A 27,729-nucleotide genomic window follows, 5' to 3' on the forward strand; every position below is an offset into this window, starting at 1 on the left:
TTAACATTTTATCATTTATTATTAATTTATCATCAGTTAATTTTTTTTCACTGTTATTTAATAATTTTGTCGAATTATGACAGTTTAGTTTTTTTTTACGATTATTAACATCATAACCATTTAATTGATTTAATGATGAATCAATTGAATTTGATAATTCTGTTTTAATCCGTTTATTTTTATGACTCGAATCATCTTCAAATTTATTATTTTCCACCTTAGAAATATTATTATCCGCTGAAGATAATTTAAACAAATTACTACTAGCTCCGCTAGATGGCGTTGGCATCACTGACGTCATAGCTGAAGAAATCGAGGTTGTTTCGGCAATTTCGAGGTTACACTCGATATCAGAAGTAGGTGGTGATAAATTTGAAGCTGTTGTTGGAGATTTAAGCGTGCTAATTAATTGATAAATAGCATCTTCAAGCTGGGTTGGATCCTCGACATTTTGTTCCGATTGTGAAGGCGATTTTGTTAGCGTCCCAACTGACGCTGGAGTAGATGGCGTTGCTGTAGACAAAGAAGATGATGATGTGGTGGATGTTGGAACTACTGCTGTTGGCGCTGCTGTCGTTACTGCTGATGAAGATGATAATTCTGGCGACAGGCCAAATTTTGGAGGCGAACAAGGCGAGAAGTGGGAAGATGATGATGAGGTTGTTGAAGATGAGGAAGAAAGAGAAGGCGACAATGCTGAAGCTGATGAAGATGATGCTACTGTTAAGGTTCCGGCTGATGTTGCGCTGATTTGCGTTACTGTGGCTGAGAAACGATTGCGCAGTTCTTTTATTAAATTCTCCCCTTCGTCTTTTTCTACCAGAGTGTTGACGCAGATGAATGACTCGAATGTACCGGTTTTGTTGTCGAACTCTAGCCAACCGTGGGTACGTAAATAAATAAATTTACCGCTCTTTGAGAGCAAACGGTAGCACGAGGTGCCAAAACCTTCACGGCGATCGTACACTGAAATAATAGTTAGATTTTAGGATTAATAATTGTTTTGTTATAATAATAATAATAATAAAGTACTAACAATAAATAAATAGTTCAAGTTATTACGGATCAAATTTTTTTTTATGTCATTTTTTTATTTTCAATTCAGCGAAGTTTCGCTATGGATCCATAGCTTCTTCAGGCATCTAATTAGAAGATACATATAAAAATTACAAAAATTAGAAATGTTATATCGCGTTACTGATGCCATAAGGGCGTATCCCGAAAAAAATACCCTTGAAAAGGCATAAGGGCGTACAAAAATTTTTTTTCCGGGAATCGACGTAGTTATGTCTGAAACGGGCAGAAATGCAAAAAAAAATTTCGGTATGCCCTTATGGCACCCAGGATACCTACCGGGAGCCATAAGGGCATACCAAAAAAAATTTTTTCTTGGGGAACAACGTATACTTACTTGAAACGCGTAGAAATGACGAAAAAAAATTTTTTTCAAATTTGAAATTTTTTGGTACGCCCTTATGGCACCCAGGGTACCTAACGGGCGCCATAAGGGCGTACCAATAAAATTTTTTTGCGGGAAACAACGTATTTTTACTTGAAACGCGTAGAAATTACGAAAAAAATTTTTTTTCAAATTTGAAATTTTTTGGTACGCCCTTATGGCACCCAGGGTACCTACCGGGCGCCATAAGGGCGTACCAAAAAAATTTTTTTGCGGGAAACAACGTATTTTTACTTGAAACGCGTAGAAGTTACGAAAAAAATTTTTTTCAAATTTGAAATTTCTTTTTGTACGCCCTTATGGCCCCCAGTGGGTACCCCCGGTGCCATAAGGGCGTACCAAAAAATTTCAAATTTGAAAAAAATTTTTTTTCGTCATTTCTACGCGTTTCAAGTAAAAATACGTTATTTCCCGAAAAAAAATTTTTTGGTACGCCCTTAGGGATTCCGGTAGGTACCCTGGGTGCCATAAGGGCGTACCAACATTTTTTTTTGCATTTCTACCCGTTTTAGGCATAACTACATCGATTCCCGAAAAAAATTTTTTGGTACGCCCTTATGGCATTTGTAACGCGATATACAATATAGATATCAAAATATTTTAAAACAATGTTTTATAAAATATAGATAACAATATAGGCTCTTTATAAAATAATTAAAAAAAAAAAAATTTTTTTTAATTCTTTTAAAATTATAAAATATAAATAACATTTCTAAAAAAACATTAACTTGAAAAATGAATTTTTTTTAGAAATGTTATTTATATTTTATAATTTTAAAAGAGTTTTTTTTTAATTTAAAAAAAAAAATTTTTGCTTTTGAATAAATTTTTTTATAAAGAGTCTGTTATCTATAATGTATAAAAAATTGTTTTAAAATATTTTGTTATCTATATTGTATATAACATTACTAATTTTTGTATGTTTTAATTAGATGCCTGAAGAAGCCATGATCCATGGCGAAACTGAACTATTTATTTATTATATTAACTGGGATCTGAAATACTTCGTATGATAAAGTACTAACTTTGTCTTAATGCTGTAATTGCCCACATTACATCGTCCTTGTGCATAAATCGGAAAGCATTGACACCAGATACTTCCTCAGACATATACCCAGCTACAAGAGCTATTCTGTGATCACTGAATACAATTCGGCCATCCACTAGGTGCCTAGTTATGTATTCTTGCTTGTTAGCTTCGTACAATGATAACTCAGTGATACGCTTGTGGATCACTTTAGCAATACCAGTAAATATAATATCATTACTTGTTGCTGCTACTGCTGGTGAATTTTCTGAAGAATTACAAAATTTTTCAGTTAAAAATATGGATAGAAAATATTAAATATTTATGATACTGAAAATGACAATTTTTTTAATTCTTATAACGAATTAATTACAATAATAAAAACTAGTAATAGTGACTGTGGACTATAAATCAATAAAATTTTGCTTTATTAAAGAATGAATTTTGTTGAATTACACTGTACTTTCTTGACTATTGACGTTTTTAAGGATATAAGCTCATCCAGATAATACACTCATCAAGAGCTTTCATTTGAGTACCCACATGCACTTTTCGTATATTTTTGATATATACATTTATATAATATATATAAATATATAAAATATATGAAAAGTTGATGTGGGTACTCAAATGAAAGGTCTTGATGAGTGTATCAGCGAGATAAGCTTATATCTTTAAAAATGTCAATAGTTCTCAAGATACAAGGTCATTTCTTAATTATTGACATTTTTAAAGATATGAGCTCATCCTGATGTTACACTCATTAAGATCTTTCATTTGAGTACCCACATGCATTTTTGATATATTTTTCATATATACATATATATAATATTTATAAATATATAAAATATATGAAAAATTGATATGGGTACTCAAATGAAAGGTCTTGATGAGTGTATCATCGAGATGAGCTTATATCTTTAAAAATGTCAATAGCTCACAAGATATTTGTTAAATTGCACTGTACTTTTTTAACTATAGACGTTTTTAAGGATATAAGCTCATCTTGATGTTGCACTCATCAAGAGCTTTCATTTGAGTACCCACATGCACTTTTCATATATTTTTGATATATACATTTATATAATATATATAAATATATAAAATATATGAAAAGTTGATGTGGGTACTCAAATGAAAGGTCTTGATGAGTGTATCATCGAGATGAGCTTATATCTTTAAAAATGTCAATAGCTCACAAGATATTTGTTAAATTGCACTGTACTTTCTTAACTATAGACGTTTTGAAGGATATAAGCTCATCTTGATGTTGCACTCATCAAGAGCTTTCATTTGAGTACCCACATGCACTTTTTATATATTTTTGATATATACATTTATATAATATATATAAATATATAAAATATATGAAAAGTTGATGTGGGTACTCAAATGAAAGGTCTTGATGAGCGTATCATCGAGATGAGCTTATATCTTTAAAAATGTCAATAGTTCACAAGATATAAGGTAATTTCTTAATTATGTATCTAGAGATAGAGCATTTTCGAATGCAGCCTAAATACTTGCCATCATAAATTGATTATCAGTAAGAATGATATAAAATCCTGAAAAGGCACAAATTCAAATCAAGACCTTTACAAAGACACTAAATTTCTCTAAAATAACCGATTCTATCATATGACTAGGACACAAAATTTTTTTTATTAATAATATAGATTTTTTTCAAAAGTTTTCCACTAATAATTTTTCTTTATTTTCACATGTAGAATTTTTTTATTAAATTTTTTTCATAGTAATTCAATGACTATAAAATTCTAACGCTTGTCAACTTCAGTATCATAAATATTTATAATAAAAAAAAAAAATTACCTGAATTATTTTTCTTCCTTAAAAAATCAGCCAGTCGTAATACGCCCGATACGTGAAAACATTTAAATTGCGTATGCTCACCTCTTGAATTAGTACGTTGTGCTATTTTAACATAAAAACTACGTCGCTGTTCTTTGAAATTACTGTTACTATTATGATTAATATTACTATTATTATTATTTGTTATTGTAGAAACAGCTGTAGAATTAGAAGAAGTATTTGTGGTTTCTTCATTGGTACTGCAGTCTTCATTGTAATACGCTATTTTTTTGACTGGCTGAACATATTCATCGGGTGTTAGCGCTTTTGAAAGCTCTGAATGATCTTCCGGATGTACATATGAGAAGATTGATTTACCCATCATTTCAACCTGCAATTTTTTTTTTTTTTAATTATTAATATTGTATAGTATATTATTATCATCATAATTATTTGATATTTTTATGATGCGAAGTAGTTATCACCGCAGGATAGTCTCCATTTCTTTGGATACAATACCCGTCTGATTGTACATACTTTTATCATTAAAATTATATCTTTGTGAGTATATTTTTATATAGACAGAAAAAATTTATTTAAGATGCTGAACCAAATGTGGGACACCCACGTTACTTATTATTATTAGGAATTATAATTATATTTTTATTAAATTATGTACTATAAAATATGTGAAAATTATTATTATTATAAACTTTTTCCACATATTCCCAGTCGATTTAAAGTACCACTGAGTGGGTCGATACGTGTCTGAAAATTCTCTAGAGTGACACGTGTGTAATCTGACGAGTTTTTTTTATTAAAATAATATTTTATTTCATCAATATGCAAATAAAAATTATGAAACCTGTTTTTGCATTATACTTTAATTAACTCTGTCTCATCGTATGAACTCATTTTTTACTTTTATTTTAATAAAATTATTTATTATCTTACTGGTGAGTAACCAAGAGGTCCTTCCACACGTGGACTGATGTAAACAATATTGCCGGTTATTGTAACGACTAGAAGAAAACTTCCCGTTCCATCGAAGCCCTTTAATAATTATTAAAAAATAAATAAAATTATTAATAATTAATAAATTAATAAAAAATAAATAAAAATTAATGATACTTTAATTAGCAGACACTTAATAATTTTTTAATTTTTTTTTTTAAATAAATTATAAAAAAATTGCTTTTATAAATTTTTAAAGCTTTTAAATTTGAAATTTTTTTTTTATGTAATTTTTTTTTTTGAAAAAAATTTAAAAAATTGTCAGATGTCTCTAAACTTAAATATTATAACAATTAATAATTAATTTTAAGTTTTGATATAAATACTCACGTCAACAAAATTTTCTTCAAGGTCGATATCACTGTACTCCGGCGGGATAAAGTCGCGAACACCAGGACCAATTGCTGTGAGATAATAATTATTATTTTTTGTATATGATACGTCGCGTTACTAGAACCATAAGGGCGTGTAAAAAAATTTTTTTTGCTCGAATTAATGTAAAAATATTGAAAACATTAACATCTATGGAAAAAACGAAAAAAAAATTTTTTTTGTGATACGCCCTTATGGTTTTAAGAAAACATTTTTCTAAAACCATAAGGGCGTATCCTGTTTTTTCGGTTTATTTTCAATTATAGGTCGGAGTAAAAAAAAATTGCAAAGGTGATAGAAATTATCACTCCACAACTTAATTTATATCAACAAATATTTATTTGAGTGAAAAAACGAATGAAAAATTAAGAACAAATAAATTCATAACAACTTGAGAATAATCGGTATGTCTTCAAGTTAATAAAATTAGCCTGAAAGTTTTTCAAAATTGATTTTTTTTTTCTTCAGATCTATTTACAATTAACAAAAGAGTTTTGTAAGCCATTTAGAACTGTAATTTTAAAAGTCATTCAAAAGAACTTTGTTCTTGAGAATTGTTATGATTATTCAATACCAATATCTTGAAGCAAGTTTGATGATCTAAATCATTTTTGTACATCAGTCACTGTCCCACAAAATATCATCGGTATTATCAAAGTTTAACTTTCAGCCATGGTCATAGTTTATAAATTTTTGTCATTATCTAGTTAAAAAAAATTAACAAATCTTTTTTTACTTTTATAATCTTAGACACAGATGATCCTGACGATGGAGATGGCATTGGAGTAATACTCTGATGAATTTATTTTTCCTTAATTTTTTATTAGTTTTCTCACTTAGATAAATATTTGTTGACATAAATCAAGTTGTGGAGTGATATTCTATTACCTTTGCAAATTTTTTTCTTACTCTGACCCATAATTGATAATAAACCGAAAAAACAGGATACGCCCTTATGGTTTTAGAAAAATGTTTTCTTAAAACCATAAGGGCGTATCACAAAAAAAAAATTTTTTTTCGTTTTTTCCATAGATGTTAATATTTTTAATATTAGGTTAATATTAGGTTACTATTATTATTAGGTTAATATTAGGTTACTATTAGGTTAATATTTTCAACATTTTTACATTGATTGGAGCAAAAAAAATTTTTTTATACGCCCTTATGGTTCTGCAGAACCATTTTGAGGTACGCCCTTATGGTTCTAGTAACGCGATGTATTATTATACAATGATAATTGTTATTTTTAATTATACTTATTATACTTACCAAAATTAGACCGCAGATAAGCAGCGGCAAGTCTGAGAATAGAAATTTTGTCGTGACGCTTTGAGCTTGACGCTATATTGGGTACTAATGCGGCCATCATCGCGATATTGGTGTTTAGATTGTCACGTCGCTGTTTTTCCGCCAGGTTACGCGAAGCTCGGGAACTGCTGTAATTATAATTTAAACATGTATGAGTATTAATTAAGATAATTTATTATTCATATATTATTGACACCATAATTGCTTTCAGGAAATTTTCTGATACTGAAGTTAGCTAACAACTAAATTTTTTTTATTTTTATTACAAATCAATTGCATTCTAAAAAAATATTTTTTAATTCATTTTTAATAATCTATATTATTAAGAGAATAAGAAAAATTTTGTGTTCAGAATAGTCATATGATAAAATCGGTTTTTTTTAGTTAAATTTAGTGTCAATACAAAGATCTTGACTTGAATTTGTGATTTTTCAAGGTTTCATATTATTCTCATCAATAGTCAATTATTGATAAGCATCTCCAGATAGATAATTAAGAAATTACCCACTATCTTGTGAATTATTGACATTTTTAAAGATATAAGCTCATCCCGATGTTACATTTATCAAGACCTTTTATTTAAGTACCCACATCAATTTTTCATATATTTTATATATTATATATATGTATATATGAAAAATATATCAAAAATGCATGTGGATACTCAAATGAAAGCTCTTAATGAGTATAATATCGAGATGAGCTTATATCTTTAAAAATGTCAATAATTAAGAAATTAGCTTGTATCTTCTGAACTAGGGACATTTTCAAAGATATAAGCTCATACCGATGTTACACTCATCAAGACCTTTCATTTAAGTACCCACATCAATTTTTCATATATTTATATATATTATATATATGTATATCTGAAAAATATATCAAAAATGCATGTGGGTACTCAAATGAAAGCTCTTAATGAGTATTATATCGAGATGAGCTTATATCTTTAAAAATGTCAATAATTAAGAAATTAGCTTGTATCTTCTGAACTAGGGACATTTTCAAAGATATAAGCTTATACCGATGTTACACTTATCACGACCTTTCATTTAAGTACCTACATCAATTTTTCATATATTTATATATAATTATATATATGTATATATGAAAAATATATCAAAAATGCATGTGGATCCTCAAATGAAAGCTCTTAATGAGTATAATATCGAGATGAGCTTATATCTTTAAAAATGTCAATAATTAAGAAATTAGCTTGTATCTTCTGAACTAGGGACATTTTCAAAGATATAAGCTTATACCGATGTTACACTTATCACGACCTTTCATTTAAGTACCTACATCAATTTTTCATATATTTATATATATTATATATATGTATATCTGAAAAATATATCAAAAATGCATGTGGGTACTCAAATGAAAGCTCTTAATGAGTATAATATCGAGATGAGCTTATATCTTTAAAAATGTCAATAATTAAGAAATTAGCTTGTATCTTCTGAACTAGGGACATTTTCAAAGATATAAGCTCATACCGATGTTACACTTATCACGACCTTTCATTTAAGTACCCACATTAATTTTTCATATATTTTATATATTTTATATATTTATATATATTATATATATGTATATCTGAAAAATATATCAAAAATGCATGTGGGTACTCAAATGAAAGCTCTTAATGAGTATAACATCGGGATGAGCTTATACCTTTGAAATATATATTATATATATGTATAGATGAAAAATATATCAAAAATGCATGTGGGTACTCAAATGAAAGCTCTTGATGAGTGTAACATCGGCATGAGCTTATATCTTAAAAAACATCAATAGTTAAAAAAGTACAGTGCAACTTAACAATAATCATTATTTAATAAAGCAAAATTTTATTCACTCATAATTCACAAGTCACGGTTGTCACATAGTGACTGCAAGGTTGCTAGTTTTTTTTTTAATTTTCACATGTGGAATTTTTTTATTTAATGTTTTTTTCATAAAATTCTATGGCAATAAAATTATTGTTAAAGAAAATTTAATAAAAATATTTTATATGTGAAATTAAAAAAAATTATTAATTTAAATTTTTAGAAGAACTTTTTTAATTATAATTGATTTGTTATAAAAATTTAAAAAAATCGACAGCTGTCAGCTAACTTCAGTATGATTTTGTTTTCTTTAATTTTTTAATTATTATATTGACTTTATTTTATTGTTTATTATTCAAACATCGTAACATGTTTTTATTTAAAAATTAAAAATTTATGGTATGTAATTCATAAAAAAAAACTTTTCATGTTTCAATACCTATAATATTTGATTTTATAGCTCATAAATATAATAGTGTAGGCAGAAACATAAAATTATAATGAATGTAAAAAAAAATAACAATAATAATAATAAAAAGAAAAATAAAAAAAAAAGTAGCATAGGTAAAGACAAGCTTGAAATGAAACGGTGACGCAGGGCTTGAAGTAACAATCGATATTTAAATAAAACTTCAGGATTGTATATATCTGGGCATAAAGGATTCAAGTATTAAAGAGCGGAAAAAGAAGAATACATGGGGTTTTTTGCCTCCACTGTGCAAGGTTCAAGGTCAAGGGCAGTTATAAACGTATGTCTGACTCCGCTTACTTGCAGCATACTTTTAATGTGCAATGTGTACCCATAAAATCAATATATGCTCACAAAAAGCCCCTGTATTAACCTCGTCTAATTATTTATCTGAATTTTCATTCAAAAAAATGAAGAAAAAATAATTTATTACTCCAATTTATTAATATTACAATTTTTGTGTAAGTATAAATTATAATTAATTAAAAATATAAATTTTTTTACTAAAGAAATTTCATGGTATAATTTAACAGTGAAATTGCGCACCACTGGCCATCAGCATTCCATCAATGTTTGGGTAAATTTTCATTTTTATATCGTACAAGTTTTTACAAGCAATCTTTGTAAAAAAATAAATGTAATTATTTAAATTTATTAATTATTTTAGTTATAGAAAATTTTAATAATTAAAAAATTTTTTTATTTTTTTACAGAAGAATATGTAATGAATAAGTGCTAACTCTTGTCTGATGTTGACAGAGTGTGAAGAAAAATAATAAAAATAAGGAAAATAGAAAAAAGATGTGGCCATACATATGAATTGGGCACCTCTGGTGGATTTGGATTTGGGCGTCGACCGCGTCCTGCCTCACTGTAAGCCTGCGTGAGCCATCCAAATTCAACAGAACGAGCTCCTATCCATTCGTATTCGGCTAACATCCCCATACCCCAATACAATTATTCAGTACTATGTACTACATAGCTTGTAATAATTCAATAGGAAAAAGAAATAGTAACAATAATAATAATCTTGGTTTTATATTTTATTATTATTATTTCAATTTTTTTTTTAATTAGAATTTTTATATTTTTTATTCCAACTTTATTTTAAAAAATAACAAAAAAATTTATAATAATAATAACAATAATCTTGGTTTTATATTTTATTATTACTATTTCAAGTTTTTTTTAATTAGAATAATTTTTGTATTTTTTATTCTAACTTTATTGTAAAAAATAGCAATTAAAAAAATTTATTATAATAATAATAACAATCTTGGTTTTATATTTTATTATTATTGTTTATTATTACTATTTCAATTTTTTTTTTAATTAGAATAATTTTTGTATCTTTTATTCCAACTTTATTCTAAAAAATAACAGATAAAAAAATTTATAATAATAATAATAATAATAATAATAATAATAATAATAATAAATCGCAAAAACAATTATTATTATTATTATTATTATTATTATTATTATTATTATTATTATCGATTTGATATTTTTGAATAATAATAATAATAATAATAATAATAATAATAATAATAATAATAATAATAATGTGTTTTTTATTTAGCAATTTGCTACATTAAAAAAATGTTACAGTCAATCATTTATATAGAGTCAGAATTTCTTAAGCGGGCCACTAAAAATCGACTATTCGATTTTGATATATCTATGAGCATATTTTGGTAGCTCTATAGGTTGAAAGTAATACCCTAAAATGATTTTTGAAAATTTCAATTTTTCAAAAATTTATGATTGAGTAAAAATTTCGAGTACTTTTTTTTTAAATTAAAATATATCAGTGAATAATTGCTGGATTTTAATGAAACTCGGTTTGTATGCTAAGGAATAGCAGATGAATAGAACAAAAATAATTTACGTAAAAAAAAAAAAAATTGTTTATAATTAATTAGTTTCATAATAAACAAATGGTAATTTAACTAACTTCTCAGTGTTGTAGAAAAAATTTTTTTTTATAAAAATATTCGTTGAACTATTAACTAAATGATAGCACAAGAAAATTTTAGTGCTCTCTTACCACGAAAAAGATATGAACGATTGAATGTGGTAGACAGCGGCCGAGGCGGACGTGCTACGTCGAGCGCTACTCCTACGCCGAGCTTCCGAACATACTTCTACCTTCTGCAATTTTCCAGGCTAAATAAAACTTTAAAAATAAATGACAAAACTATTGTAACAACACAAGGCCTTTTTGAATGGGCAAATTATATTTTTAAAAAATTGAATTTAATTTCTGTTCTTTAGATGAATATAAAAGACACGAAGAGTATTTGAAGGAACGCTTTTCAACAGCTAAAACCATTAATGGAACCCGTACATTTCATTCGTTCAAACCGTGTAAAAATAATTCCCTTAAGAGCCGGTCCCTATGATTGCAGCTTTTCATTTCTCGTCTAAGCAAAGAAGATTTTCGAAAAAAACGCTCAGCTACGTAATAGATTTTTTAATTATTTATTTTATAGCTGAGCGTTTTCTTCGAAATTCTCATTTGTTTAAGAGAAAAACATAAAACTGCAATTAGCTTTATCATCACGAGTGCAACAAGGATAGTACCGTTTCTCGCCGTGAGTGCGACGCGAGAAAAAGATGGGATCGGCACTTAAGTGTAAAATTATTTCAAATTATTGCAAAAGTTCTGTCATGAAAGTTACAAAATCTGTAAAGAAATAAATTCTGAATTTTAATAAATATTCAATAATATCATTTATTTTTAAAGTTTTATTCAGCCTGGAAAATTGCAGAAGGTAGAAGTATGTTCGGAAGCTCGGCATGGGAGCAGCGCTCGGCCTAGCACGTCCGCCTCGGCCGCTGTCTACCACATTCAATCGTTCATATCTTTTTCCTAATAAGAGAGCACTAAAATTTTCTTGTGCCATCATTTAGTTAATAGTTCAACGAATATTTTTATAAAAAAAAATTTTTTCTACAACACCGAGAAGTTAGTTAAATTACCATTTGTTTATTATGAAACTAATTAATTATAAACAATTTTTTTTTTTTCCGTAAATTATTTTTGTTCTATTCATCTGCTATTCCTTAGCATACAAACCGAGTTTCATTAAAATCCAGCAATTATTCACTGATATATTTTAATTTAAAAAAAAAAGTACTCGAAATTTTTACTCGATCATAAATTTTTGAAAAATTGAAATTTTCAAAAATCATTTTAGGGTATTACTTTCAACCTATAAAGCTACCAAAATATGCTCATAGATATATCAAAATCGAATAGCCGATTTTTAGTGGCCCGCTTAAGAAATTCTGACTCATACATATTAACAATAAATATCTTAAATATCTATACATAATTTAATATGATCTTTTAACTCTCTTTTAAAACTCATCAAGGATTTTTCATTTCTAACATTTGGTGGCAATTTATTATACCAGTCATATCCTTTGTAAATAATGGTATTTTCTGCTGTATGTGTTTTTGTAAAATCAATATTTAATAGTTTTTGATTTCTTGTCTTATATGTACATCGTTCACTGTTATATTGAATGAGTTCATAACGATAAGCTGGTGTTAATTTGTTTATCATTTTATAAATAAATATACAAGTATTGTAAATTATTTACTGTTTAATAGAAAGCTATCCGAGTGTTTCTAACATTAGTTTTATACTAAGGTAAAAGCCCCAATTATTGACGGGGGTCTAAATATTGACACCCTAAATTATCTTTAAATATATTAAATTATCTGTAATAAGAATAACGATCAAATAAATTTTTATTAAATTCTAATTAATTAAAAAATTGAAAAAAAATCACTTTCAGTTCAAAATATTAAATATTAATTATTAAAAAAAAATAAAGTTACCACCAGTTCATCAAATCAGCTTACGAGCGTCTATTTTCTTAACAACTTTGGTTAGAAAAGCATTTTTTTTAACTGCCGAGTTTAAATTAATTTTTTCATGTAATTATATGACCTACTTTTTTTTTAATTAACAGTACATGAAATATTTATAAAATTGAATAATCGAAATTAATTGTATGCTTTATAATATTTAAATAATGGGAGTCAATAACTAGTTCATAATTTTTATGGTGAATCCCATATTGACAGCCAGTCAACAGCGCTATGACGCCTTTTTTTAAGTATAATAGTATATTACACATCTAGGGCAGTAAAATAAGAAATGTCTCAGATCACATGTAATTGTTGTCCGAGGCGAAGCCGAGGTCAATAAACATGTGATCTGAGGCTTTCTTATTTACTGCCCATGGTGTGTATACTATTTTTCTCCTCGACGGAGGCGGAAAGCGGCATTTTCGTTTAGCGCAGCGGGAGGAAAATTGACGCTTTCCGCCCGGAGGTGAGAAAAATACGTTATATACGCGATTATATTCAAGGCTTTTAACTGTCAAATAACTCGGCGTGTTTTGGTGTTAAATAAGTTTTTGAATAAATTGTTATATTTTTAATAATAATTAATCATTCATAGAAATTATTATTGATTAACTTTAATAATATTGATTACTTTATATAAAGTTTTGATAAATAAAAATATAACCAAATGATTCGACGCATGCGCAGTAGGGGCGTCAATAATTGGGGTTACGGTACGTCAATAATTAGATCAATCAGTTTTTTAACCCGTCAATAATTGGTGTATCCAGATTATCTATTTAATTATTTAAAATTAATTAGTAAATATCACTGATTATCATTTTAAAAAAAGAAATTGATTAGTTAAAACATTACTTAAGACATTACCACAAACAAAATTCAACGATATTTATATTTGATTGCTTAAAAAAAATCAAATCATAACTTTGTCTCTTATAGCGTCAATAATTGGGGCTTTTACCTTAGTATATTTGTTTACTAAAAGAATGTTTCGCATGGCTCGGTTTTGCATTTTCTGTAATATATTTTTTTTTGCCCTCCGGGCGGAAAGTGACAACTTTCGTCCCGCTGCGCTAAACTAAGTTGCCGCTTTCCGCCTTCGTCGGACAAAAAAATAGTATACACTCCACGGGAAGTAAATAAGAAAGCCTCAGATCACATGTTTGTCAACCTCGGCTTCGCCTCGGCCGACAATTACATGTGATCTGAGACATTTCTTACTTTACTTCCCTAGGCGTGTAATATACTATATCTTGTTATCGTCATAATTTATCATAATATTACTACAATAATTGAAATGAGGGGCGATGATTGTTTTATATATCATGCATTTTGTAAAAGTACTAACGCTGTTATTAAGTCTATATAAAATATTTAATTTTTGGGCAATTTTTTTTTATGTAAATATAGCATTTTTATTGAATGTTAAATTGTCGTCTAAAATAACTCCTAAATATTTTATTTCTTTCACTTCATTAAGAATTACGTCATTATATTTAATATCACATTTCCCTCAAAATATTATTGAGCCCTTTTATCATGCAAGATCATATAATGTGTTTTATTAATATTAATTTTTAATTGAAACTCTTTTAACCAATCAGATAAAATTTTTAAACTTTCGTTTAGTTTGCTTTCTATTATTTTTAAATATTTACTACTAAAATATATTTTCATATCATCAGCGAATAATTTACATTTTACATTAATTTTTTTAAGTCTATCTACTACATCATTAATATATATATTATAAATAAAAGTGGTCCAAGTTTCGAACCTTGGGGCACACCATATTTTATTTTTTCAGATTTAGAATAGTATATTACACACCTAGGGAAGTAAAGTAAGAAATGTCTCAGATCACATGCAATTGTTGGCCGAGGCGAAGCCGAGGTCAACAAACATGTGATCTGAGGCTTTCTTATTTACTTCCCGAGGAGTGTATACTATTTAAACTAATTCACAATTTTTTCTCTAATTTTCTCCAAATTTTTCCCTCTAGGCATAAACAATTTAAAAATTCTTATCTAAATTTTTCATTAAAGGTAAATTTGACTGAAAAAATAATACGGACGGCCCAGACGTGGACGATATTATGAATAATTAGAGAAAAAATCGTGAATTAGACTGGATATCCAACATTTATATATAAAGTATTATAAAAACCAGTCTTCAAAAAATAAAAACATTGCAAATAATAATAATAATAATAATAATAATAATAATAATAATAATTGTGTTTTTGATAATCTATCTCTCTTCTATTCTACATAATACTACGTAACTTCGTAATATTATGCATTATGCATCAAGACTATAAGTCTACTTTGTAGACAATATTATTATTATTATTATTATTATTATTATTATTATTATTATTATTATTATTATTATTCGTTGTCAGAATATTCAACGGTATAATCACCAAAGCATCTTAAAATAATTTTTATATGTTCCTTTTTCAACGTCGCTGGAAATCCAATAGTTCGCAAGTTTGATACTATAGTTACATAACTTATCAAAGGATATTTAGACTTTAAACGAATGTCGTAGAATTTATTATAAATTGATACATAAAAACTTGAAAGCAGAACAATAATGTATGCAAATAAAAAGTAGTTATATATTTATTATGTTTGTCGGAAAAGTGAGAAAAGTTATATGCACATATAAATGTATTTCTTTATGCATAAAAACTTTCCGAAGCCTTTGATTTCTTCTATTCACTCTTTGTTATATTATGTTTACGGTACAAATATGTATTATGTACCAGTCATGTTGCAAATATATCTACTGTGTACTATAAGTTAAAGTCAGTCAACAAACTACTGTGAATATATAGCCAACTACCCAATAGAAAAATTTATCGACAAACTAAATTCAATATTTTCCTCCATTATTTATTATTTCTACCAGTGTTTTTATAGATCAGGGTTTATTTAAAAATAATTTTTTGCTTACGCCTTGAGAACTTTTAGTGGAAAAATTCTCCTTAAAAAAAAAATGTTATCTCTTACAGAGTTGGGTCAAAGTTCCCTTTTTTACTTACAATTCAAGCATGAAGAAAACTTTTTACACATAAAATTGCCTACCCTGCAACTAATGATAGAAATTTTCCGAGAGATTTTTTACAGAAAATTTATTTTTCTGCTCTCATAAAGAATTGAAAACATTGTCAATCATTTTTTAATTATGTCTTCTGACAAAGGAAGTTTTTGACAATAATGAAGAAAAAAGTGCTAATATTTATAAAATTTTACAATACTAGCAACCTTGCAGTCACTATGTGACTGCCGTGACTTGTGAACAATAAATAAATAAAATTTAGCTTTATTAAATAATGACTATTGTATAATTGCACTATAATTTCTTAATTATTCACATTTTTGAAGATATAAGCTCATCTCGATGTTACACTCATCAAGAGCTTTCATTTGAGTACCCACATGCACTTTTCATATATTTTTCATATATACGTATATATAATATATATAAATATATAAAATATATGAAAAATTGATGTGGGTACTCAAATGAAAGGTCCCAATGAGTATAACATCGAAATGAGATTATATCTTTAAAAATGTTAATAGTTCATAAGATATTTGTTAAATTGCACTGTAATTTTTTAACCATTGACATTTTTAAAGATATAAGTTCATCCCGATGTTACACTCATCAAGAGCTTTCATTTGAGTACCCACATGTATTTTCATATATTTTTCATATATTTCTCATATATAATATATATATATATATATATATATATATATATATTAAAATGCATGTGGGTACTCAAATAAAAGGTCTTGATGAGTGTAACATCGGGATGAGCTTATATCTTTGAAAATATCAATAATTAACAAATTACCTTGTATCTTGTGAACTATTGACATTTTTTAAGATAGAATCTCATTCTGATGTTATACTCATCGAGACTTTTCATTTGAGTACCCACATCAATTTTTCATATATTTATATTTATCATATATATGTATGTATGATAAATATATTAAAAATGCATGTGGGTACTAAAATGAAAGCTCTTGATGAGTGTAACATCGAGATGAGCTTATATCTTCAAAAATGTGAATAATTAAGAAAGTACAGTGCAATTTAACAATAGTCATTATTAAATAAAGCAAAATTATCTCTTTAAAAATGTCAATAGTTGACAAGATAATAATGTCAGTTCTTAATTATTGACATTTTTAAAGATATAAGCTCATCCCGATGTTACACTCATCAAGACCTTTTATTTGAGTACCCACATGCATTTTAATATATTTTTAATATATACATATACATATAATATATATAAATATATGAAAAAATGATGTGGGTACTTAAATGAAAGGTCTCGACGAGTGTAACATCGGGATGAGCTTATATCTAAAATGTCAATAGTTCACGAGATACAAGGTCATTTTGTAATTATCTATCTAGAGATAGAGTATTTTCGAATGCAGCCTAAATACTTCACATCATAAATTGACTATCGGTGAGAACGATATAAAACCTTGAAAAGGCACAAATTCAAGACCTTTATAATGACATCAAATTTAACCATAAAAACCCATTTTATCATATAAATACACTGGCCACAAAATTTTGCTTATTCTCTTAATAATATAGATAATATAAATATGTATTAGTTTTCATCAGACTGTCTGGCTCAATTACTATAATTCGCATTCTTTATATATATATATATATATATATATATATATATATATATATATATATATATATATATATATATATATATATATATATATAATGGACAGTAATCCGTGACATCGAATCTAAATAAGTAACAGAGAAGACACAAAATAAAAAAAAATGGACGTCGCAACCATAAGAAAGAAAATGGAGGAGCATTTTGATATATTATACACGTGTTGTTAAAACTGCTTTAGATTTAAAAATACGTATCATTCGAAGAATGGGGACGAAAATGTAGATGAGGGCATCGACTTTGTTATCTTTCTCATTTTATATCGTTCTCACAGAATACATGTATATATGTATACATTGTACTACACTAGTATTATACTATTATCGAGTCGCTCAACATAAAGATAGTATTTGCAGGGCTTCGTTCTTGTATTCATAACAGTTGATCGGGTTTATTGATGTGTAGTTAAGTGTTTAACTATTTACTCAATAATTTACTGTTTCGTTAATAATTATAATTACAATAGTAACTCTATTTCTGTTTTTGTAATTACACAATTTTTAATTGTTTTTTATGTGCGGTAATTTTTACTTTGAGATTATTTGAAGATATAACGCAGTTTATTATACTTATCTTCTTTTTATGATGAGGTTTTCTCATTAATATCATTTCAGTGACTGACTTTGTTTTAATTACTTCAATTATAAATCTAATTAATAATTTTATTACTTAGCAAAAAAAAATTATTATTGCTTTTTTTAATGGTTTATCAACCTTGTACAATTGAAATTTTTATTAAATAAATTAGAAGTAAAAAAATTTGTTTTTTAAATTGCACATCAAAATTTTCAAATCTTCATGTAGAATTTTTGTAATAATTTTTTCATTAAGAAAAATCGGAAAAATTTTTAAATATATGCTAATTTAATTTTCATCTATTAATAATGAATTTAGCAGAAGTTAAAAAAAATTTGATTTAAAACTTCTGCTAAATTAAAATTAGAAAATTGCACTTATGATTTTTTAAATCTTTTACATATGAAATTTTCTTTTCTAATAACTTTTTTAGTAAAAAAAAAAATCCTTAAAATTGTCAAATATCTGGCAATTTCAATTTTATATACTGATATTGAAACTAGCAACCTTGCAGTCACTATGTGACTGCCCAGACTTGTGAACTATAAATAAATAAAATTTTGTTTTACTAAATAATGACTTTTGTTAAATTGCACTGTACTTTCTTAACTATTAACATTTTTAAAGATATAAGCTCATCCTGATGTTACACTCATCAAGAGCTTTCATTTGAGTACCCACATGCATTTTGATATATTTTTCATATATACATATATATAATATATATAAATATATGAAAAATGATGTGGGTACTTAAATGAAAGGTCTCGATAAGTGTAACATCGGGATGAGCTTATATCTTTGAAAATATCAATAGTTCACAAAATATAAGGTGATTTCTAAATTATTAACATTTTTAAAGATATAAGCTCATCCCGATGCTACAGTCATCGAGAGCTATCATTTGAGTACCCACAAGCATTTTGATATATTTTTCTTATATACATATATATATAATATATATAAATATATGAAAAATTGATGTGGGTACTTAAATGAAACGTCTTGACGAGTGTAATATCGGGATGAGCTCATATCTTCGAAAATGTCAATAGTTCACACAATATAAGGACATTTCTTAACTATTGACATTTTTAAAGATATTAGCTCATTCCGATGTTTCACTCATCAAGAGCTTTCATTTAAGTACCCACATCAACTTTTCATATATTTTATATATTTATATATATTATATAAATGTATATATCAAAAATATATGAAAAGTGCATGTGGGTACTCAAATGAAAGCTCTTGATGAGTGTAACATCAAGATGAGCTTATATCCTTAAAAGCGTCTATAGTTAAGAAAGTACAGTGCAATTTAACAAATATCTTGTGAGCTATTGATATATATATATTTATTGTATGCATTTTGATATATTTATCATATATATATATATATATATATATATATATATATATATATATATATATATATATGAAAAATTGATGTGTGTACTCAAATGAAAAGTCTTGATGAGTGTAATATCAGGATGAGCTTATATTTTAAAATATGTCAATAGTTCACGAGATACAAGGTCATTTCTTAGTTATCTATCTAGAGATAATGAATTTTCGAATGCTGCCTAAATACTTATCATCATAAATTGACTATTGGTGAGAATGATATGAAACCTTGAAAAGGCACAACTCCAGGTCAAGACCTTTCTAATGATACCAAATTTAACTATAAAAACCCACTTTATCATATAAATACACATATAAATTTTCTACGTATTGATTTTGTCTTATTTTTTTGTAATAATTTTTTCAAATAAAAAAAATCCTAAATATCTGCTAATTTAATTTTCATACAACAAATTAACTATCTATAAATCTATCCTTATTTATTTATACACATGTACTTTTGAATCAATCAAAATGACGTCTAAAATTGTTAGAATATGTTATCAACAGAATGAGGCTACAAGTGCCATATTATGTAAACAGATGTTGATTCAATATTTCTGATGATCGTATAAAATAAAATAAAAGACTGTTCTACGACCACTATCACATACATGATAAAATAATAATATAAGTGATTTCGAAAATAATCTTAACACAGTACTAAATTGATATCACCAAGCATGTCGGTAGTTGTCAAAAATTTGATTCATTAATTACTGCATTAACATTATCTTGTACATAAATTTATTAAAATTTAAAATTTCAATTCTGTATTATGTAACATAATGTCACAGCTTTTAAGTGACGAAACGACGAAAGTTTCTCCAGTAAAACTATTTTATTAATAATTATTTTTACTACCGCTCTGTATTACATTATTATTATAGTAGTCTTCCGATCGTTGGTTTGTTATTAATAATAAATTACATGAATTAATCAGTGAATAGAAAATAATTAATGTGAAGACATATGAATTTCTATGTTATTGTATTATTTAAGTAAATAATAACCGTCTATTTGAAGATTACGCAAAAGTAAATCACATAATGGTTATATTAAAAATTATCACTATTACGCACTCTAAGTAAAACAGCGTTGGCAATTATCGGTCATTGTACCTCGACACGCATATGTTAAACCTTGAGTTTGAAAAATTTGATAAATATATATATATATATGCAACAGACTTTATAAAACATCAATATTTTATAAAAATATATATATATACGGAGTTATTATAACAACTTGGTAATTTAATTGTTATTTTTAATTAAAATGGATATCCATGGACACATCTGTACAACGACTGTATATAAATATAATTACAAAAACATAAATTAATCGACAATTTTTATATTTTAAATTAAAATATTAAAAATAAAATTGTACTTGTAATTTATTATCTAAAAAGAATTGCGCTAAAAAATTAATAATCAGAATGACATTGGAAAGAATCATTTGTCAACTATCAGTAACTTATTTAAATTTTAAAAACCAATATCTTGTTGTGATAAACATTGATAATTTTTTTTTTTATATTCATTTGAAGATTTAATGTAAATTGCAATTCTATTTTTTTATCTTACTTATCATTAAGCTAGTTTTTTAATTGATAGTTTCACAATTTTATTTAAAATTTAATTTTATTTCAACTTTATTCTAAAAAATAACAATTAAATAATAACAATTAAATAATAATAATAATAATAATAATAATGAAAATTTTTTAAAACAAAAGTTATTATTATCATTATTATTATTATTGCTGTCGTTATTATTTACTTGCTGTTATTGGATAATAATAATAATAATAATAATAATAATAATAATAATAATAATAATAATAATAAATTTAATAATTTAAAAAACAAGAATTATTATTATTATTATTATTATTATTATTATTATTATTATTGCTGTTTTTATTGCTGACTTGATATTTTTGGATAATAATAATAATAATAATAATAATAATAATAATAATAATAATAATAATAATAATAATAATGAAAAACTTTTCATTATTATGAATTTTTTTTTTTTTATATTACTTATCATTATGCTAGTTCTTTTAATTGATAACTTCACAATTTTATTTTATTTTTAATAATTCAATTTAAATATTAGATAAAATTTTACGATAAATAATTCTGAGTACTACAAGTACTTTTAAAGTAGATAGAGTTACTTTTATGTAAACAGCGTGATTTTTTTCAATTATTAATCATTTATTATTTTGTTTACGTTTTATAAATTAACTATTTTATAAATATTTATAATTAGTTATTTTTTTTTTAAAGAAGAAATGTTAGTTGCATAAAAATACATTGTAAAAAAAATTCATTGTTAATCTTAGTCATAATATTATTATATTCTAAATATCTATGTTAAAATAGATAGTTAATGTTGTGTATAATGTAATAAACAGTATAGTATCAAGTATATGACCAACCAAACGAGAAACGTAATGTCCTAGGTAGAGGACATCGCGGTCAAAGCCAATGCGTCATTATCGTAGCACTTAACTCAACAAAGTTGACAATAATATTACATGTTTATGTATAGATGCTAAGTACTACAAGACGCTGATATTTCTTCAATTTTTTCGCAGTATTTTGCTACTTAAATCCGGAGAATCCTTTATCATAATTCTATTTTTAATTACATTACAGTTTAAAATTTTTTTAATTTATTTGACAAAAAAATTTGTTGTAAAAAATTATGAAAACAAAATTGCATATTTTATTTTTTTAAATTTCTAGTTGTCAATTTTTTTTCTAATTTTTTTTTTATAAAATTATTAAATATATGCTAAATTAATTTTCATCTATTTTTATTCTAAATTGAACACCGAACATATATTTTTTATCTCGTATTTAATTACTATTAAATTATTATTGATTCTATTGATACATTTATAATAATAAATTTATTTACAATGCGTATTAAATTATTAATATATTCAAATAATTAACATAAAACATTATTGTTTTCAAAGTAATAATTTTTTATTTTAAAACTTGTGAATAATAATAATAAATATATATTTTTTTATTTATAAAATGTCATTAAATTATTATTAAAATTAATTTCTGATTTAAAAGTCACTTGTGAGACTGGATTGTTAAATTATCTACTCATTTTAATATTCATTGACATTTAAAGTTAAATTCTGCAATATTTTTTTTTATAAAGAAATTTCAATTACTCTTTTTGAGTATCAAAGATTAGTTGAAATTTATTTATTGATAATAATTCAATGTGAAGTATATATAGAAAAAAATAAAATAAAGAATGTTACAATAAGAGAATAAAGAAATAGTCTGGTGAAGAAATTGATTTGACTGGTCAAGTACCTAAACTCAATAAAACAAACAATGTCTGCTGTTATTACTATTCACAAAGACAATTATAAAATAAAAAATAAATTAAAAAAATTTTTTTCTTCTGTTAAATTAAAGCTAAAAATGACTATCATCTTCACGTTAGAGACCGGTCGCATATTAGGTAGATACACCCAGAATGAATCAGCTTAAGCAAAAGGAAAACAGTTGCTTGGTGCCATTGACTTGACAAAACTTTTAAAACTACAGTTTAGCTCAATATTAGACTGTCAGTCTGAATCTTGTCACTCATTTTTAAATTTACAAGGACGACTACTTAATAATATCTTCGTTGTATTTTATTATATATACTTCATTTTTTAATTAATTATTACAGACTTAATAATTAAATTTTACTATTTAAAATAAAGTGTAAAATTTATTTTAAAAGCTGAACAATTTTTTAATAATTTCTTCTTGCGGAAATTTTTAAAAAAATTTATCTAAAGAAGAAATAAACAAAAATGGTTGTTTTTACAATTGAAGGTATTTTTTATATTTAAATAATTAAAATAAAATATTTAAGGCTCACGTAGTAAAAAATTTCTTTAAGTAGAAATTTTAAGAAAAATTTATTTAAAGAAGAAATAAACAAAAATGGTTGTTTTTACAATTGAAGATATTTGTTGTAATTAAACAAATGCAATAGAATATTTAAGGCTCACGTAGTGAGAATTTCTTCAAGAAGAAATTTAATGTGAAGAAATGTCTTTTAAAGAAATGCATCTCAAGAAGAAATAAATAAAAATGGTTGTTTTTATAATTGAAGACATTTGTTGTAATTAAACAAATGAAATAAAATATTTAAGGCTCACGCAGTGAGAAATTTCTTGAAGAAGAAACTTTTTAAAAAATTTATCTAAAGAAGAAATAAATAAAAATTGTTGTTTTTACAATTGAAGATATTGGGTATAATTAAACAAATGGAAGAAAATATTTAAGGGTCACGTAGTGAGAACTTTCTTTAAGAAGAAATTAAAAAAAAAATTTATCTAAAGAAGAAATAAACAAAAATGGTTGTTTTTACAATTGAAGATATTTTTTATAATTAAACGAATGAAATAAAATATTTACTGCTCACGTGTGAGAAATTTCTTCAAGAAGAAATTTTAACAAAAATTTATCTAAAGAAGAAAAAAAGAAAAATGGTTGTTTCTATAATTGAAGACATTTATTATAATTAGACAAATGAAATAAAATATTTAAGGCTCACATAATGAGAAATTTCTCGAAGAAATTTTTTAAAAAATTTATCTAAAGAAGAAATAAACAAAAATGGATTTTACAATTGAAGATATTTGGTATAATTTAACAAATAAAATAAAATATTTAAGGCTCACATAATGAGAAATTTCTTCAAGAAGAAATTTTTTAACAAATTCATTTAAAGAAGAAATGAACAAAAATAGTTGTTTTTATAATTGAAGATATTTGTTGTAAAACAAATGGAATAAAATATTTAAGGCTCACGTAGTGAGAAATTTCTTCACGAAGAAATTAAAAAAAAAAATTTATCTAAAGAAGAAATAAACAAAAATCTTTGCTTCTAAAATTAAAATTATTTGTTATAAAACTAATTGTAAACCAATAATAGCTACTTAGCTAAATGAATATATTATTATTATCAATATTATAACTAAACAAATGAAATAAAATATTTAAGGCCCACATAATGAGAAATTTCTTCAAGAAATTAAAAAAAAATTTATCTAAAGAAGAAATAAAGAAAAATGGTTGTTTTTACAATTGAAGATATTTATTATAATTAAAAAAATGGAATAAATAATTTAAGGCTCACGTAGTGAGAAATTTCTTCAAGAAGAAATTTTTTAAAAAATTCTTCTAAAGAAGAAATGAACAAAAATGGTTTTTACAATTGAAGATATTTGGTATAATTAAATAATTAAAATAAAATATTTAAGGCTTATGTAGTAAAAAATTTCTTTAAGTAGAAATTTTAAGAAAAATTTATTTAAAGAAGAAATAAACAAAAATGGTTGTTTTTACAATTGAAGATATTTATTGTAATTAAACAAATGCAATAGAATATTTAAGGCTCACGTGGTGAAAAATTTCTTCAAGAAGAAATTAAAAAAAAAAATTTATCTAAAGAAGAAATAAACAAAAATCTTTGCTTCTAAAATTAAAATTATTTGTTATAAAACTAATTGTAAAACAATAATAGCTACTTAGCTAAATGAATATATTATTATTATCAATATTATAACTAAACAAATGAAATAAAATATTTAAGGCCCACATAATGAGAAATTTCTTCAAGAAATTAAAAAAAAATTTATCTAAAGAAGAAATAAAGAAAAATGGTTGTTTTTACAATTGAAGATATTTATTATAATTAAAAAAATGGAATAAATAATTTAAGGCTCACGTAGTGAGAAATTTCTTCAAGAAGAAATTTTTTAACAAATTCATTTAAAGAAGAAATGAACAAAAATGGTTTTTACAATTGAAGATATTTGGTATAATTAAATAATTAAAATAAAATATTTAAGGCTTATGTAGTAAAAAATTTCTTTAAGTAGAAATTTTAAGAAAAATTTATTTAAAGAAGAAATAAACAAAGATGGTTGTTTTTACAATTGAAGATATTTATTGTAATTAAACAAATGCAATAGAATATTTAAGGCTCACGTAGTGAAAAATTTCTTCAAGAAGAAATTAAAAAAAAAATTTATCTTAAGAAGAAATAAACAAAAATCTTTGTTTCTAAAATTAAAAGTATTTGTTATAAAACTAATTGTAAAACAATAATAGCTACTTAGCTAAATGAATATATTATTATTATCAATATTATAACTAAACAAATGAAATAAAATATTTAAGGCCCACATAATGAGAAATTTCTTCAAGAAATTAAAAAAAAATTTATCTAAAGAAGAAATAAATAAAAATGGTTGTTTTTACAATTGAAGATATTGGGTATAATTAAACAAATGGAAGAAAATATTTAAGGCTCACGTAGTGAGAACTTTCTTCAAGAAGAAATTTTAAAAAAATTTATCTAAAGAAAAATGGTTGTTTTTACAATTGAAGATATTTATTATAATTAAACAAATGGAATAAATAATTTAAGGCTCACGTAGTGAGAAATTTCTTCAAGAAGAAATTTTTTAAAAAATTCCTCTAAAGAAGAAATGAACAAAAATGGTTGTTTTTACAATCGAAGACATTTGTTATGATTAAACAAATGAAATAAAATATTTAAGGCTCACGCAGTGACGTGACGGCCCTGAAACAGACCTTGAACTCGGCGTCCGTTCCCTTGTGGCATTACGATGATGATGCCCCATACCCATGGTTTGACTGACAATAAGATTGTTTGGTGGCATCATGGCCAATTTAACCGGTTGTTGTTGATATTGCTGGTGTAGCAGCTCCTCTGTTTCAGATTCGCCCATTGTAGCTTTAATTTTCGATTGGAGCGCATCGTTATTATCGATCTGTTGCAATAGCTCTTGTTGCGGTACATTTACCAAATACGAAGGATCTTGTTGCCACATTACTGATTAGTGATTATAATAACAATTCCTGATTACTCTCTATTGTTTAACTATTTTATTTACAAATAATTATCACTATCGTATACACAAAACAAACAAGTGCATCGATTCACAAATTATTAACCCCGTATTACCGCTAATTGAGTAATAATGTTCCAATTTAAAGTCATATTCAAGCGCCATCTTATAAAATATACCGGTTTATTTTTACCGGCGTTCACTCTAGATTTTTTTAACTGCACTCAATTTATTTATATTATCTATCAATTAATTTTAGATTTTATAATATACATTCTTAATAATTATCTTCAATTGTATTTATTTTTTTTTTTTACACTTTCTTCAGTAAAAATAATTTTTCTTCCCAAATTTCACACACTTTTTACATTATTAATAAATATTTATAATTATTTGCACAATAGATTTAAAATAAACATTTCTTCTTTTATTATTTAAATCTCATAATTTATAAATATATTTGGTTGATTTAATAATTTATTTTGACTTATCTTGTAATTTTTTTTTAATATAATAAATATATTATTTACAACAATCAAGCTAACAGACATTAGAAATTTTTTTATAATTTTATAGCAATTAAATTATTATAAAAAAAATTCCACATATGAAAATTTTTAGAGGTATATTTTTATTGTAATTTGTTAAAAAAATTTTTAAAATTTACAGCTGACGGCTAACTTCAGTATTATTATTATTTCTTCTTTTATATTTAAAAATATATTAATTATAAATTTTTTAAATATTAATTGACACTTTTTTCAACATAAAACACTTCAGAAGAAATAAAACAAACAAAAATAATCACTTAAATATTTTTTGATTAACAATTCTTAAAATTTAATAACAAAAAACATTAAAACACTGACAGTTATTAATGTCAAAATCTAGTAACAGTTTTAAA

The 27,729-nt window shown here is 25.1% G+C and overlaps 1 protein-coding gene across 1 annotated transcript; it reads right to left on the reverse strand.

Annotated features, from left to right (window-relative positions):
* Nucleotides 1–31: 31 nt before the first annotated feature.
* LOC123267557 (aryl hydrocarbon receptor nuclear translocator-like protein 1) lies at nucleotides 32–27,108 on the reverse strand (the record flags this gene model as incomplete). The annotated part of the gene is made up of 7 exons (XM_044732247.1): nucleotides 26,548–27,108; nucleotides 6,951–7,117; nucleotides 5,640–5,713; nucleotides 5,250–5,348; nucleotides 4,317–4,686; nucleotides 2,485–2,754; nucleotides 32–966 (listed from the first exon to the last, which is right to left on the reverse strand). Coding segments are annotated over exons 1-7 (2,175 nt in total), but the record flags the coding sequence as incomplete, so codon positions are not given.
* Between the last annotated feature and the right edge of the window lie 621 nt (nucleotides 27,109–27,729).

Source organism: Cotesia glomerata, linkage group LG6, assembly GCF_020080835.1.
Source record: "Cotesia glomerata isolate CgM1 linkage group LG6, MPM_Cglom_v2.3, whole genome shotgun sequence".
In the NCBI taxonomy this organism is placed as follows: domain Eukaryota; kingdom Metazoa; phylum Arthropoda; class Insecta; order Hymenoptera; family Braconidae; genus Cotesia; species Cotesia glomerata.